At 40.7% G+C, this 17,701-nt stretch overlaps 1 protein-coding gene across 1 annotated transcript in view; it reads left to right on the forward strand.

Annotated features, from left to right (window-relative positions):
• Positions 1-17,296, forward strand: part of HS6ST3 (heparan sulfate 6-O-sulfotransferase 3) — a 177,490-nt gene extending 160,194 nt beyond the window's left edge. The window contains exon 2 of the mRNA XM_082218754.1: positions 16,461-17,296. Coding sequence (XP_082074880.1) covers positions 16,461-17,169 — 709 coding nt within the window. The 3' untranslated portion in view covers positions 17,170-17,296. The remainder of the gene's footprint in view (positions 1-16,460) is intronic.
• The last annotated feature ends 405 nt before the right edge of the window (positions 17,297-17,701 follow it).

Here is a 17,701-nt window from a genome sequence, read left to right on the forward strand (position 1 = left end):
GGCAGGAGGTATTAATTGATTGGTCCCTGGTGGAGATAGAATCTTGACTTGAGTGGTGCATAGTAGACTTTCATTTGTGACTGAATGAGTGTTTAATAGGGTTGAGATCCTCTTAGAAATCAGTATTTGGGTTGCAAAAGTGGTAGTGTTTAGAGTGGGCCATGGGAGGGCATCATAGATGTAGTAATGAGCAGAGAGTGTTATGGCTGATGAGATGAGCACAGCAAAGCAATCTTAACAACTTCACACATTTTCAAAATCCTTCTTGCAGCCTGGATAGCCTTTATAGACTTAGTGCAGTCCACTATGCCTTCAGATGCTGCTATCAAATCTCAGGTTGTTATTTATGGTGTGGGAAGAGCAAGCTGACTTACTATGCATAAGCAAGATCTGTCTGGATGGAAAGGGAGGCATGAGCCTTTCTCTATTCTGCCCACAGATTCCAGGTAGAGGGGTGGGGAGTATTAGTAATAGCAGCTGTAGTCCATAGGAATCCCGCTCTCCAGTCAGATACCCTTCCACTTTTTGGTGTGTGTACTTGGTTTGGGAGGATTGGGATTTTGTTGGTGTACCAATTTCCTTGCTTAAGCTGGTGGAGAAAGTCTTGGAGTGCAGCATTGCGAACATCTAGGCTTTGAGAGACTTCAGCATTTGTCCAGCGTGGTTCAGGACATCTGGGCTGCCATGGCAACCTCGGGACTGTTTCAAATTATATCTAGCCCAACACATAAGGCACGACAATAACGGGTTGTTTTTTTGTACTGGTTTGGGGGGGAAATAATTGTTTGTGCCAAGTACAACTCCATTGTCATCACTATCTGATTGTGAAACAGCTGAGCAGCAGCAACAGGCGAGTGCTTTCCCCCCAGAATCAGTGTTTCAAAGTGCCCCCCCCATTGAACCTGCTCAGTTATCATCCGACATGATGTTCTGCTTCTAGTAATATCCAGGGGCTGGAAATGATCGATGAGTGACCTGGAAATGGTGGTTTCATCAGAAAAGGCAGGAAAATCCAGCTTGGGCATCTCAAGGCAAGGTGAGGCATGGCTAAAGCCATAGGAGGAAATGGGAAAATCAACCAATATTGTGTTTTTCTGGAATGCTTTGCAATGCAGCAACAAGAACAAAATCCCATTGAACTATTATTGGAGAAGCAAGAGAAAGTTCCTGTGACTGGATTATCAGAGATTAAAGAAAATTCGCTCAGGGAAGGACGTTGTGTACTTGCAACTTGGTTTCGAAGGCCTATTTACCAAGCAGTTCTGGAATTTGTTTCATAGATAAGTCATTTATCCTACTTACCTGACTACACCGAAGACAGCTGCCAAAAAGAAGAAGAAAAGAAAATGGAAAGAGAGGGGGGAAATAAATGTTCTAAGTGAAATTTTAAACAAATACAAAAGAAACTCCAAGTACTCCTTTTCTCATATCCAGATTTCTAAGAAGACTCTATTTGTTTGCTGTAATAACATATTTTCAAACTCAGTTGTATTGGTACAACTTGTATAGGTTAACCCTGCTATTTTATTTTAATTAATCTATAATCCCTCTGTTTTAAACTGTTAATTTCATTGGTGGTTATATACATTATGTATTACAGTGGTGCCTCGCAAGACGAAAAGAATTCGTTCTGCGAGTCTTTTCGTCTTGCGATGTTTTTCGTCTTGTGAAGCACGGTCCGTCGCAACTGCGCCTCTTCAAGCGGCTTTTAAAAAAAAGCGCAAGACGTTTTCGTCTTGCAAAGCAAGCCCATAGAGAAATTCGTCTAGCGAAGCAACGCAAAACCGAAAAACCCTTTCATCTAGCGAGTTTTTCGTCTTGCGAGGCATTCGTCTTGCGGGGCACCACTGTACAAGAAGAAGAAGAAGAAAATTCCCTTTTCATTTGTTTCTGTGGCATCATAATTCTATATTACTTGTTCCGCAGCTTGTCTAGCAGAACTGGGGTTGCCACAAGTGGTGTAAAACTTCAGAAATCAGAGTCATGATTGAAGGTTGCAAATTATAGCTAGTAATTAAGTAGCAAAAGGCTTAGAGCAGAGTGGTCTAGTTGGAAAGGCCATTTTAAAAAACTCTTACCTAGTAAGGTCATGAAGTCCTGTCTAGTTAAGAAAAGTAGCAGAGCAGATCCAATTGAGAAGATGGAAAGGTCAGTTACAATAAAGGCAGTCCCTTTCCTTAATAATCAGACAAGATGGGCACTTCATTGCCATAGGAGACTGGGAAGACTTCACAGAAAGGGCAGTTAATAACATTAGCTTTTCCGTTATTTGAAAATATAGCTTGTCTAGAAATCTCAAATGAAATTACACAAGTAAGCTGTGACAAAGAAAGAATTTGTGACCAAATTTGATCCTCTTATGTTCCCTATGCCTTAATAGATCGTTCCAAACAACTCTTTCAGCCCTCTGATGTGTTAGTCTACAACTTTCAAGAGTCTGAGCCAGCATGGCCAATGGTAAAGTATGATGAAAGTTGCAGACCAGCAATATCTGGAGGGCTACAGGCTCCCCATCTGTGTGCTAAGGGGAAAACTGTTTTCTCATCTTCTGTTTCAGTCACAAAACTTGGTTTAAGGTTTTTTTTTAATGTGCAACTTCTGTTCTCACAATCCACAACTCCATTTACAGTTGGTCAAATGTTTTTATACTACAGACAGGATCTGAAGAAAAATGAAACTATTTTCCTGAGTCCAAAGGGTCACTAGACCTGAAAGAAAATACGGTAAATACAGTATAGAGATGTCCAAGTTCTCTTAAGGTATGGCCCTATTCTAATAATCTCACTCCCAGTGGTACCCCTCTACCTCAGTCTAAGTTTATAGAGGCAGGCCAACATTCAGAAAAGACAGGAAGATGCCAGGAATAGATTAATAGAATAGATTTTTATCTGTGAGAAAGATTAATATCTAATACAGAAGGGATGCTAAAGGTTAAAGCAGCAATAGATCAATACATACTTATGACCATTAAAGCAATAAGCAATTAGTCAGCAAGATACCTCTAGCGACAGGTGGGAATTAAAACTCACAGCAGGGGTTTGAAGACAAGGTAAGGGTTCCACTTCTAACTACCTTATTCCCAAGATTATTGTCAACTCCTCCTCCTTGGCCTATGCAAATCAGGATGTTAACTATCGGTACCTGATTGATTAGGGCCTCTAAATGGATGTATCAGCCCTCCACTGCAGATGGTGGTGGTGTAATACTTTGATTTTTACTGAGATGGTCAAAACTGGCTGTTCCTCATTTCTTGTCCACCTGACATATTAACTCATTTTCTGACTTACCTTGATTTTCCATTAAAATAGGTGTGTAGCTGACCACAAACTTTTACTCACATCCCACATATTCCAGTCTTCCTCTTGGCATAGCAATTTCACTTCTGCAGTCCTTGCTTGAGCATCTGTGGTCTTTTCCTATTTTTCTTGGCACATGTACCTAAGTATACAAGCACATTCTTGCACTCAGCTGTTAATGCTTTCATAGTCTTTATTGAATTGAAATGGAAATACTTTATTGTCACTTGTACAACTTGTATGCAGTGAGATTACATGAGCACCCCCCACTCAGCTCTCTTAGTCGTAATTCGCCTCGTTTACTGACACACACACACACACACACACACACACCAAACCCGAAAGTCAGTTGCCCTGTTGTTATCTTTTCATTCAGCAGCCTAACAGCCCACGGATAGAAGCTGTTCTTTACCCTGTTGGTGCGACTAATCATGCTTCTTTATCTTCTGCCTGAGGGCAGGAGATCAAGAAATTGCCGGCCAGGGTGTGAATCATCCCTGAGAATTTTCCTCACTCTCCTGAGGCAACGTTCTTCCCCTATTTCATCCAGTGGATTCACGGGACAGCCCATAATATCTTGTGCTGTACTCACAATACTTTAGGATATTTTTCCATTAGTCCTGCCCTTTCATGCAGATTTATGGGGTCATAATCTTACTCCTTTCTAATATTCTTAGGTACATTCAACTATGAGCAACATTTGTACCCATAAGCATCTATTTTGTGAAACTCTCTAAACATCAGCAGAAAGCCATTCTAAAATCAGCCAGAGTAGCAACATGGCCTAATAACTAACACAAGCCCTTTGTGTGAGCCTAAGTAGCAGTTTGGTTACAGGCCTCAAGCTGCAGATTTAATTAGAACCATGGCTTGACTCCTGAACTTTGCAAAGCTTATGCCCTTCTTCAGGAGAATAATGATACTGTGTAGATATTGAAAGAACCTTTCATTCACACTGAGTAATTACATCCATCCCCCACATATGCTGGATTATAGAGTCAGGTTTTAAGGTCAAATAGTGTCTACCATTTGAGGCCAAATTTATGACCATCTGGTTTCTCAATACAGTATCATCTTCAACTCAGTGGGTGGGGAGATGGAGTTGCTGTGTGGTCCACCATGACTCCATTTGCCTTTCCAGATTCCTTATTGGGAGCAAACACTTAATATCAAGAGCCTGCACCTTGACTTGGGTTCCAGGATATATAAGGATTCTGTTAGTGTAACACCCATCTCACTACCTAACAACCTACCTGCATGGACTGATCGAAGTGGTCTCAGAATTGGTTCTGAGAACCACCAGACCTATTGTCTTGGAGAACTTAAGCATGCACACTGAGACCTCCTTGTCTGGTGCAGCTCAGGATTTCATGACCTCTATGGCAGTTATGTGCCCATCTCACATTTTATTTTGCCAACACATTTAGTAGGACATGGTTTGGTGATCTGTACTGTTTAGAAAGAGTGTGGACTGTGAGTGGGGAAGCCCTCAAATAGTTCCTTTGCCATGGAAAGTTGTAATCTTAATTTTTAAAAGCCCAAATGACTTGAATCAGGATACCTTTGAGAGCCATCTTCCAAGTGAATAGGACAGAGGCAGAAACTATATTAGGGCTTAGTAATATAGCTTCTGCTGTCTGTCCTGTAATCACTAGAGTCACAAAAGATGGGTACAAGGGACAGCGCCTTTCCCCCTGTTGTTTCTGAAGGGGAGAAATATACCCACTCTTGTGTTTAGGCAGGTATTGGAGACTGACCTATCCAGAAAGGCATTTATAACTATGCTACTTTTGGGCTTTTATTTAGGTTCTTATTTTCTGACACCAATGCTCTATCCTTTAAATTGGTTGATCATTTATATATATTGTGTCAAATTTTAAATTGCCTTATTGTTTAGTTGCATCATTGTACTCAGCTATGAACATACTTATGTATAGAAAAATGGGTCATAAATTGTAATATTTTTTGTTTATTTCCCTAAGTTTATTTGTTTACTTCACTGCATAACTGTCATGATGAATTAAAGCTTCAGTGGTTTAATTTTCAAGTGCTTTTTTCCATTGGCAAAAGTGCTTTTTCAATTTGGCTCCCAAAATTAAGTGGCAGCATGTGAAATAGAGCTCATTATCTCTTATGCAGTTCCTATTCCAGCTGGAGGGACTAACCATGAGATATTTCAATAGTTAGTCCTTTGCCCTGTTGGCAACTTCTTGCAAACATTCCTGGATGTCCTTTCCTTCTCCCTCATATGTCTTTATCATTGTTTCATCTGCTGTGGTCTTGCTGTCCTTTTACTTCAAAAGGACCATCCATCTCGGCAAATAAGCTCCCAACTGACCTCTGGACTGCAAACATTTTAAGGTGTTCTAGTCCTCTGAAACCATGACTGAGTTCGTCCCTATACTGTTTCTCCCAGTAAAACAGAAATAAAAAGTAATAAAATGGATATTCTACCGTGCTTTTACATAGGTGGGAAAGAGGAGTTTGGATGTCTCTGAAATAGAGAGAGTGTGTCACGGAATTGTCCAAAGAGCAGTAAAGCTGAATATATATGAATAAAAGGATTAGTTTCTGTTGAAGCCAGATGGTGAACTTCTGCTAATTAAAACTTTCCCATTCCAAATGCTAATAAAAACAATGAAAATCTACTTGGGCACAAGACCTTTTGATTTTTCATTTATTTTGGTCAGTAACTCAAGTATCACAACTAGCATTTTGGATGGGTGCAGTGTGGCACAAGAATTCCTGTTTTCATTTATAATGCACCTGAGGCAAGAATCAGCTCAGTACGAAGGGACAATGTGTCATTATAGATTCATACTGCAATGCTTGATATCTCCAGGTGAATGTGCGACTCATTAACCGTAATCCGTCTTGGAGATTCCCTCTAGGCTGTACCATTCTCTTCTGATGCTCTGCTTGTGACTCCATATAAATTGTGTGGTGGGACCATTTCTATTGATACTTCATCGGAGCAAAGAAATTCAATAGCCTAGAGTCTGTTCTGGTAGCAATTCCACTGACTTGATTCTTTTTGCTCACCAGTCTAAGAAGGGCAGAAAAGAGCACTTGGCTTGCAGTCCTTTATCAATTTTACCCAAGAGTATGCCCTGTTGAACTCAGTGGGACTTACTTCTGAGTTGATATGTATAGCGTTATCTGTTAATGAATGGCAGGCCACGGTTAGAGTGTTAGGCCAGATTTTTATGTCCCATTTTTATTATTATTATTTTATAAAAAATATTTATATACCACTGTATCATAAAAATATTTCACCACAGCAGTTCACGACAGTATAAAAAAACACCAAAAGATAAAATTAAAAAAGGTTTAAAAACAAGCTAAAAACAAAAATAAATTAAAAACAAGAAACTTTTGATATAAATTAAAAACAAGATACTTTTGATTATAAAGTATTTTGAAATACATTATAAAGTTGAATTAATATGTTTTCTTGGTTGGATAAAAATAAAAAAGCAAATTTTCAAAGCGTCACATAACCTATTGCTGGAAACTCCATATCTCCCCCTATTTATTATTAAAGTTAATTCTCAGCCTAAAGGGTCCCCATCAGAGTATTCTGGGGGTGTTGGGTTTTTTTTACATATGTCTGTATCATATGAAGTATGATTGAACTCAAAGTTCACTGATTTCCCTCTTTTCTTTTAAATCTCTTGTGACTAGCCCATCTTACCTTGCAGAAGATCAACTCGCAGATTTCTGTTTTTTTTTAATAATTTGGTGTACAAGAAATCATCTCAGCCTGTTCTTTGTGACTGTTGTGTATGGAACCAATAAGATAATAGCAATCTTTACAGAACTTAGTTATACATTGTGGCTCCACTCCCATATGACTCTAGCAACAGCAAGAGAAGAGCCGTTCCAATTGTAAGGTCCCACACCACTGTGGTACAAGCGTTGTTCATGCCACAGATGTCCAGATAAAAAAGATATTGATGGAAAACTATAATGTGTTAAAATGCTGCCATTGTATGGAAACCATTGCTGGACCACACAACTTAAATGCCCTTTTTAACATCAAGAAAGGAAGTAGACCCTAGGCAGCAGTTATTGGAGGCACCGTGTGTAGACACCCAGCAGTAACTTTAACAGTAACGTAATTTCTGAACTCTCCACATTGCCAACTTGGTCACTACCATGCTAGAGTTCTTTAGCACTAACGAAGCATTGCTTTTCCATAATAAATGAAAAATAGAATTAAAACAAGAGGTTCCACACAGAACTTAATAGCGCTGCATTACTCGACAATGCCTGTGACCAAGAATCTCCTGTAATGTTTACTCATAAGCAAATCTCATCCATCAAACACATTTTTCAGTTTTAATGCCAATGTTAATTCCAGGCTTCCTGTTTGCTGCTTTATTTTCAATGAGGTTGGGGGATTAGTGAGGCATTACCTCTTATCAGTCAACTTTCTGTTATCCATGGTGTGTGTGTGTGTGGGGGGGGTAATTACCAGTTACCTTTCATTATTTTTCTTTTTATAGTTGAATAGCAGCATTTCACTACTAAAATGGAATAAATTAAAGCTGTCTTCATTTACAAATGTTGACAAATAAAGGGCACCTGTTCACTCATCCCCAAATCAAATTATGGCAATTTTGGAGTGAAAAACTAGTGTGAAAGCAACCAGACATTGTGCCCACTACAATAATAATTTACTCCCTATTGGGAGTGTAGGTATGAATACACCAGTAGTTTTACTTTCTTATTTTTTCCTGAACCATTAAACCAAATTTCCTCAACATAGTACCCTCAAGATGTTTTGAACAGATCCCATGAACCACCAATATGGCCAATGGGTTTGGGATTATTGGAGTTGTAGACCAAAACACCTGGAGGGTACAGTGCTCGAGAAAGCTCTGTTAGGTCATATAAACTAGTTCCTTAAAAAACTAGTTTTTAAGGTTACAGTCATACCTCCGGTTGTGAACGTGTTCTGTGCGGGAGGCACGTTCGCAACCCGCAGCGTTCGTAGCCTGAAGTGCTGCAACTGCGCGTGTGCGTGACGCGATTCGGCGCTTCCGCGACATCATTTTGTGCTTCTGCACATGCGCGAGCACCAAAACCCAGAATTAACCAATTCCGGTACTTCCAGGTTCGGCACGGTCCACAACCCAAAAACACGCAACCCACAGCGTTCGTAACCTGAGATATGACTGTTGTAATTAACAGATTTTCCACTTTTTTCTTTAAAGGTTTTGAAGTTAAAAGAAAGGTGAAATAATGCAGATAATGCTCAATTGTTTTAGAAAGTAATGTTCAGCATACAGTCTGAGCAACCAGTTTTGTTATTATGTTTGGAAATAATAATAATAATAATAATAATAATAATAATAATAATAATAATAATAATAATAATTTATTATTTATACCCCGCCCATCTGGCTGGGCCTCCCCAGCCACTCTGGGCGGCTTCCATAAAAACCAAAAATACAATAATTGTTCTTCTGTTGCTGATTCCTATATTTTAAATTTCTGTTCCTCAGATATTCTGCTCAGCCACAATACTCACTAGGTGACACTAGCCATTGCTATTTTTCTCAACCTAATGTACTTCAAAGGATTGTGAGGATAAAGGGTCATAAATCTCTAATAAATGATTTTGCACTTGATTAAAAGATTTCCACACAATATATTGAGAATGATGTGTGTGACTTGACAGGCCTGTGTTTTCTCAGTGTCTTTGGCCTTACTTCATCTATAAATTTGTAAATTGCTGAAAGACATTTCCATGGCTGGTACTTTCCTGGAAGCCCCATTGTGGGGCACTGTTGTGGGAGACTTATGATCTAATATCAAATTAATCAGAGCAGGCTGTGGTTCCAGTATGTCTGTCTGGGAAGGGGTAATTGCACCACTCATCATTAATATGTGGTAAGCTATTATGCACACGTATCATTAGTGCATGAAGTGAGCACTATTACTGTCATTACTTGCTTGTGGCCTTCCCATTGGCATTTGGTTGGCCACTGTGAGAACAGAATGCAGGACTAGACGGGCCTTTGGTCTGATCCAGCCCTGCTTTCCTTATGTTGGTCTTAATGGACTAAAGCAACACCAATAAGAAATGATGCATTACAAACTAAAGATGGCAACAATTATGCAGAGTGATTAGTGATTTGTGTGCTGTGTGGCTGATTCTGAAATGTGTAAGTGCTTGAGTACAGTTAGGTGAACATGTCAGTGCTGATACATCTTCAGTGAGAGGAAGAGACATGCCAATTAAAATGTGTCTTGGTGCTGGGAAAGATATGTGCTGAACTATTCTCGAGATGTATTTACAGTGGGGGAAAACCTACTAGATATTTGAAGTAATAGCTTCAAATGAGTCATTGCTAAGGAAGAATAAGATCAGGGAGATGGCTACTTATTCACAGGTGTGTGGTGGTTATTGGCACAATTTTAATTACAGACCTGCTGAACGCAGCCCACCAATTGTGTGTAGATGCCTGCTGGAAGCTTGGTGAAGCTCCTGGTTTTTCTGACTGCCCGGGACTGCAAAAACATGGGGGTTGTCAAGCACATGGCAGGCCACAGTACATGGCTGGTGAGCAACATTCAGCTCAGTAGGCATCAGATTGTGTAGGCACACTAATTAGCTCTAAATTTAGCCCAGAACAGTTCCACCACTTGACAGTGTCTCATGATCTCTTTCTAGCCGTTCTCACCACAGCATTCCTCCTCCTCCTCCTCCCCTCCCCCTAGCACTGCCTTTGCTTCCCCACTGTCAGGCAAACCTTGCTGAAAGATGCTAAGGCTGTCTGAAGAAATCCAAGGAATATTATCAATGGATCAGATGTAAGGGTCTCATACTTTATTAATGTATTGTTTGCTGAGAGATGACTCAGGTGGAGATCTATTTTTGCACTGGCTCCTCTGTGTTAACTTCAACCATGAACTTTTCCTTTGGTGTTCTTTCTTAACTTGGTGTGTGGGATTTTTGTTTTTGCCCTATAATTTAGGGCAAATTCCTGCTGAATAATCTCTTTGGTAATGAGGCACTCAGGAGAGAATGTTTTGAGGACATTCAGTTTTGCTTCATGCCCAATTAACAACAATGGGTATAAAAAAACTCTTGAGAATTATCTGAAGTGTAAAGTAGCTGCAGGGGCTGGCAATGGAAGAGCCTTGGAGGTCATCCAATCTAACAGTCTACTCAAGGCAGGATCTGCAATGCAGGAAGCAACTACAGCATGCCTGACACATGGCAGCACAGTCTCTGCTTAAATATCTCCAGCAAAGGAGAGCTCACCACCTCCTGAAGGAGTTTGTTCCATTGTTGAACAGCGTAGACTGTTCAAAAGTTCAAAACTCTGCTACCTAGCAATTTCCACGCATTAGTTCTAGATCTGCCCTCTGGAGCAAGAATTCATGCTGCAGTGCCAGGTGAATGGGTCAGTGGTCCATTTTCAATGGATTTCTTCAACATCCCTAGGAATGTTGGCATGAAGGCTAGAGAGGCAGTTAGACATTGGCCAAGAATGGTGTCAGAGGTGTACTAAAGGAGGGAGAAGGAGATTGCATAGAAGCTGAATGGATTCAATGCATTTTTTTCACTTGGAAGATATAGGGCAGCTCCCCACGTCTGTGCTAATTTTTTCAGGAAGGGTGTTGACAAGAGACAAAGTAATTGGCTGTAATAATAAATTATAAATTATAAAAACACTGGTCCTGGATGGCATTCACCCAATAGTTGTTAAACAACTTAAATGTGGAGTTGTTGAACCTCTAACAAAAATACACATCTTTGTTACAAAATTGTTGTATGCGGGTGGCGCTGTGGGTTAAACCACAGAGCCTAGTACTTGCCGATCAGAAGGTCAGCGGTTCGAATCCCCGCAACGGGGTGAGCTCCCATTGCTTGGTCTCTGCTGCTGCCAACCTAGCAGTTCAAAAGCACGTCAAAGTGCAAGTAGATAAATAGGTACCACTTCGGCAGGAAGGTAAACAGCGTTTCCGTGCGCTGCTCTGGTTCACCAGAAGTGGCTTAGTCATGCTGGCCACATGACCCAGAAGCTGTACGCCGGCTCCCTCGGGCAATAAAGCAAGATGAGTGCCGCAACCCCAGAGTCGGCCACAACTGGACCTTTACCTTTACTAACAAAAATACATAATTTATCTCTAAGATCATCATCCACACCAATTTTTCAAAAAGGGTTCTAGAGAGTATCCTGGAAATTACAGACTGGTGAGTTTTAACATCTGTTCCAGTAAAACTGGTGGGAATCATTATGGATGATAGAATTACCAAATATAAAGACATACAAATCCTGCTGAAGCAGAACTAGCATAGTTTGTGGAAGTGTAAATCTTGAATCACTAACCTTTCAGAGTTCTTTGAATGTGTCAGCAAGCACACAGATAGAGGTGATGTAGGTCACATTGAATATTTAGAGTTTCAAAAACCTTGTTATAAAGCACTTTCCTATCACAAAAATATTGTTTTTTGGCCATGACCTTTTGATATGGATCATGCAGTTTTGGATGACACCGTTTTTGTGATACTACTAAGCCATGGTTTATATATCATGGTTCAATTAACCATAGTTAAAGCTGATTGTCTAAACCCAGCCCTGAGGGTTAACTATGGCTTTAGGCAGTGCCAAGGGGGAAAGTTTCCCCCCAAACAAGGAGCTCACCCCTTTCCTCCCTGAACTCTTTCTTGCCCCCTTCCTCTGATTTTTTCCCCTGGTGCTATAACTGACTATTGCAATTAACTATTGCCATGGTTAAAACTTCCTTGTTTATTAAGGGTGGTTGTTGGTTTATAAACTTGAGTTAACATTAACCATACCTTAGTATGGAGTCCAAACTGGGTCCTCCTTAACTATGATTAAGAATTTGTCACCGCGCAAAGGCTCCGAAGCCATGAGTGAAGAGCTGCAGAAATTCAGACCATTCTCAAGGTTCAGTTGCTCTCACTCATGCGTTTAACTGTGCCTGTCAACAACTGCTTGTCCCACTCCCCACGTCATGTTCTGAAAGCACTTTCTAGCTTTCACGGCTGCTGCCCTGTGAGGCGAGAAAAAATTAAAGGCACCACAAGGATGCATTGGGATGCGTGGGAAAGGGTGTGCATTCAAATGAGCAACTTTAGAGTCATTGCCACCTTCTCTTCAAGCACATTTTTTTGGAGTGGGGTGGGCATCAGGACATGATTGCAGGTTCCCAGGCCACCAAGACTCCCTTTCGTCCATTTAAAATGATCTTGAGCAACTTTGTAGGATATGCAGACTTGAACCCTGTGAGGATTAGAAGGATTACAGCTTGAGAAAAGGTGGGTAAGACTGAAAAGTAGAGGGAGGGAAGGGGACAAATGCCTCTCTTCACAGCGTCTGCTGTTAAACTTCCAACCTAGCATGGAGCATGGAAAGGGTGAATGCTCTTCTTTAATTATGTCTCCTTTTTGTTATAGGGAGTGAGGATCAGAACTGGTGTGGCAGTTGCCAGCAGTAGCTGTCAGGTTTCCCATGCCCCATCCATCCTGTTGCCTAATAGTAAGCAGGCTGGTGACACTAATGACAAAGCGAGGTATTTCCAGTCTAAGGGCAGCATAAAGGCATTTGGATAGCAGTCTGAAGCTGTGGGGAGGGCAGCAGGGAGAGGAGAGAAACTATGCTGCGGTATAAAAAGCCAAGGTACAAGTGATCGACTGGAAGATGCCTAGATTTTAACTGTGCTTTATCAACTCTGATTAATGTTAACCACGGCTTAGAATTATGCATGGATGAGGCCTTTGGCTAAAGTGTTCCCAAATATTCTCCCAAATAAATTTCATTTCTGCCTGAGTTTTTGGCAATTAGTAGAACTGTCAAAAGCACATGTTACAAAATGGTGACAGAATTTGCTTTCCCCCCTTCCTTTCTACTTTGCCCATAGTAGTGCAAGCATGTTAATGGTTACATCAAGTAGTCTCTTTTTTATTTTTATTTTAAGTAATTATTCCTAAATGAGTGCTGCTTGGAGAGGATTTAACAGATTCCCTGGAGCATTGTATAGTTAGTTGTGTACAAGAAATTTTATTCTTAATTAAAAAATGTCTTCTTCCCTTTGCTGTCTGCTTTCTACGATCTTTTCCCCCTGAGTAGTCATTCTGTCTTATATTGTCCTCCCAATATTTCAAAATGCTTCAAGGCTTCCAAAGTGTTGCTATGTTTACTGTTGCTAAGGCCTTTTTGTACATTACTTTTATAGGAGATGATTACTTTATAACAGATTTATGATTCACCATGTTGGCTTAAAAAGGTAAATGTATTTATTACTTGCTAACAAGCTGTGTATGCTGACTTCTTCGCCCCCATAAGAGAAATGTGCAAAATGGCCCTTAGAAATTACTTTGTCATATAACTTATTTCATAGTTAGAATTTGCAAGTCTTATTAATTAGATTTGTATCTCACAGTTTGGTTCAAAGCAGCTTGTGGAGGTAAAATCATTAACAATAGTACCATAAATCAACGTAGGCTTAGATAAAACTTTGAAAGGGAAGTCAAGAAGTGATTGCATTTCTGTTGTTGTTAACATACAAAAGGCAGAGGAGGTTCTTAATGAAGATGGTGAGACTAGTCATATCCTGGATGGCCAAGGTCATTGCAGAACTATGCTTGGGGAGAAATGTTGTTGACGATACCAGTATCCAGCAGAACTAGCCCTACCATAAAGCAGAATAATGCAGCAGATGACAGTGGGGAGGTGGCAGGGGGCTGGCGGATGCAATTATACATGGCATGTAGGCAGCACAGAGCCCCCTAAGCTAGTCTGGTCCAGTAGAGGCGGCTCTCCTATTGTCAGGGTTGAAGGCTAAGACTCCATTTTCAATCCAATTGGCTTCTCTACAAGGAATGGAGGGGGTGCCATATCATTGTTCACCACAGACGTATCTTGGGCTGTCCCTGATTCCGTGACGTATGCATATTTACTTAATTGAATCAATACCTTAATGCTACCAACCTGCTTGTCTTGTATTTGGAATTGTAAATGTGTTGGAGGAGGCTGGTGGGAAGGATGCATGTGTATTGAGAAAATATTACATCAAGTGAAGATGATGGGGGGGGGGATGACGACGATGGGAGCTGGGATTGATGAGGAAGGATAGAAATGATTCACAAGCTGCTGTTTCTGTTCCTAGGCAGCATTCAGGCACAGATGATGCAACTGAAAAGCCCTATTATACCAAACATTTGGATTTGAGGCAATTTAATCTTGTCCTTTTCTTTCAGAGCAGTACATCTCTCTAATCAAATCTATGAGGAGAACAAAAAAGGTGACTGGGAAGTTAGCAGCAGCTGCTTACAACTTCACATGTTGCTGCAAGGAGAAGTGATTACCTGTAGCCTCTGGGCATCTGACAATGCTATATTTCCCATAATTTCATAATTATTCAGAAAGCTGGAGAAAAGCTAAAGGACAAAGTGACGTCTGCCTTTATTGCATGGCCAGAGGCCACAGATGACTGAATCTCCTTAGAGATCCACCGCATAATATGCATTTCTTATTTAGCCCTGACAACTTTCCAAATGGTACCCATTCCTTCTCTTTTGCATTATATTAAACATATTAAATTTTCACATGACTGGAGAATGTGTGTGCTTATGTGTTTTAGTGAATTCACTTTGTTGTCCCAGCTTATTCAGAAGCTCTTGTATGATACGATGCGAGACAGGGCCGGCTCACCTATGAGGCAAAGTGAGGCAATTGCTTCAGGCAGCCGGATCCACAGCGGCAGCAGATCTAGCCTCCAAGAAATGCATTGCCTGCTGCTGCCGCCACACTGGCAGCAACAGAAATGGCACGCTTCTTGGAGGCTGCCTCCCCTTCCCCCATGCCATCTCTACAGTGGCTTCTTGGTGACTAGGAGGCACTGCTGGTCTCCTCCCCTGTTGTTGTTGTTATTCTGCCCTTCTTACTGGGTTGTCCCAGCTACTCTGGGCGGCTCCTGACAAAATACTAACCATTAAAAACTTCCCTTCAGGTGTCTTCTAAAAGTCATTTAGTTATTTAATTGTTTGATATATGATGGGAGGGCATTCCACAGGGTAGGTGCCACTACCAAGAAGTCCCTCTGCCTAGTTCCCTGTAACTTCACTTCTCACCATGAGAGAACTGTCAGAAGGCCTTTGGAGCTGGACCTCAGTGTTCGGGCTGAACGATGGGGGTGGAAATTCTCCTTCTGGTATGCAGAGCTGGTCCTGATGCGAGAGATATTGATTAAGCCAGGCCAAAAAGAAGAATTTTCTAAGCTAAGCTTTATTTAAGACCAAAGCTTAAATCAGGCACTTGTGAAAATATAAATATAAAAAAATAGGACTCTTAACTATTACATTGCTGTAGCTTGGAGATTAAATGCTAGATGAGAGAACCCTACAATGTTTGTCACATAAAAATTCATTTCTGTATTGCTTCTCAGAGTTGAACTTTACATGACTGCAGAAAATCAATGATTGCATATTTCACTGTTTTTTCAAATGTTTAACAACCACCACTGGGGTTGGGAATCTGATTAGGATTGTGTGACTGGGGGAGGAAGGGTTTACTTTGCCCCTTATACCCTTTTCTTGATGAAAATCCCTCATTGCTATTTGCCCAATGGAGAAAAATATTTCAGTACCAGTTTAACACTTCTGTGTTTTGCCCTACTGCTTTGGGACCAATTTTCATTGGGAAAACGGTACAGGGAGAAAGGGCTAATGCCCCCTTCTCCAACAATGCAGTCCTAATTAAACCCAGAGGTGTGGGGGAGACTGTTACAGGGTTTTTTAAATAAAAAAGTAAGAAATCTAATCCTGGATCTCACACTGTTGGATTTAATTTGGCTCTTACAGAGGAACATGTGTCAGAAAGCTGGAGGAAATCCAGCTCTCACCAGAAAGTCCTATTACTTTTCTACAGACTGTATAAACTGTTTCACTTCTTTTTAATTGTATGTTGTTACCTGCTCTGGGATCTTAAGGTGTAGGCTAGATAAGCAATCTTATAAATAAAGAAAATAGTAATACAGATGAGATTATCTGAGGGATATCATAATCCAGTGTTAAACATACCCAATTCCAGACATTTCTTTGACGTTCTTCAATTAATAATTGACTAATTAAAAGAAGCAACACACCACTGAAACCTTAATTTCTTTTCTTAATTCTTTCAGGAACTTCTATTACATCACAATGCTGAGAGACCCTGTGTCACGCTACTTGAGTGAATGGAAACATGTTCAAAGGGGTGCAACATGGAAGACTTCCCTCCACATGTGTGACGGGAGGAGCCCGACACCAGAGGAACTGCCGATGTGTTACCTAGGGGATGACTGGTCTGGGGTCAGCTTGCAGGAATTCATGGATTGTGGCCATAATTTGGCTAACAGTCGGCAGGTGCGCATGCTTGCAGACCTCAGCCTGGTTGGATGTTACAATTTGACCTTTATGAATGAAAGTGAAAGGAACACGATCCTTCTCCAAAGCGCCAAGAACAACTTGAAAAACATGGCCTTCTTTGGGCTCACAGAATTTCAGAGGAAAACTCAATATCTCTTTGAGAGGACATTTAACCTGGAGTTCATCTCTCCGTTCACTCAGTACAATATCACTCGAGCCTCTAATGTGGATATCAGTGAGTCAGTGCGGAAGCGCATCGAAGAGCTGAACTTCCTGGATATGCAGCTGTATGAATACGCTAAGGACCTATTTCTACAGCGCTTTCAGTATGCCAAGCAAGAAGAGCATGAACTAAATCGCCAAAAACGACGGGAGGAGCGAAAAATGTTGCGTGAACAGAAGGTCCATGAATGGCAAAAAGAGGAGGAAACAGAAACACTAGCTGTTACTGAGGATTACAACAGTCAGGTGGAACGGTGGTGAATTTCCCTTGTGTGTGTACACACATACTCACACTAAGAGACACTGATATTTCATTGAACTTAATTATTCAACTGTGAATAGATATGTGGAACTCCTATTGTTCTGATAAATGAGAAAGAGTCTCTCAGCCATCCTTCCGCATTTTATGTTTTGGCTTTTTAGATTTTGTCATTTAAGAAAACAGTATGTTGTGCTTTTCAGTCCGCCTTAATCAGTGTTATTTGATTGGCTGTTGAATAGCTTACTATTTATTGTTTATTTATTATATTTACTGTCTATCCTGACTTTCCTGACACATATCTTTCCAAGGAGGCTTACAGTGAACATCAAAATACATTAATAACATCAGAATAAACAATATCAAAAATATAACAAGTTATCAGGCTCCTTGTCACGGGGTGGTTGGTGGCAGATGGCCCTGTGGAAGGAGAAGAGACACTCCAGCTGGAACGGGAACAGGCTCCCGGTGTTATCTTTACCTACCTGCCTCCCTCTCCTGGAAGAATCCTTTCCACATAGCAACCAGTGTCTT

The sequence above is a fragment of the Podarcis vaucheri genome (genome assembly GCF_965113315.1).
Source record: "Podarcis vaucheri genome assembly, chromosome: 4".
Classification (NCBI taxonomy): Eukaryota; Metazoa; Chordata; class Lepidosauria; order Squamata; family Lacertidae; genus Podarcis; species Podarcis vaucheri.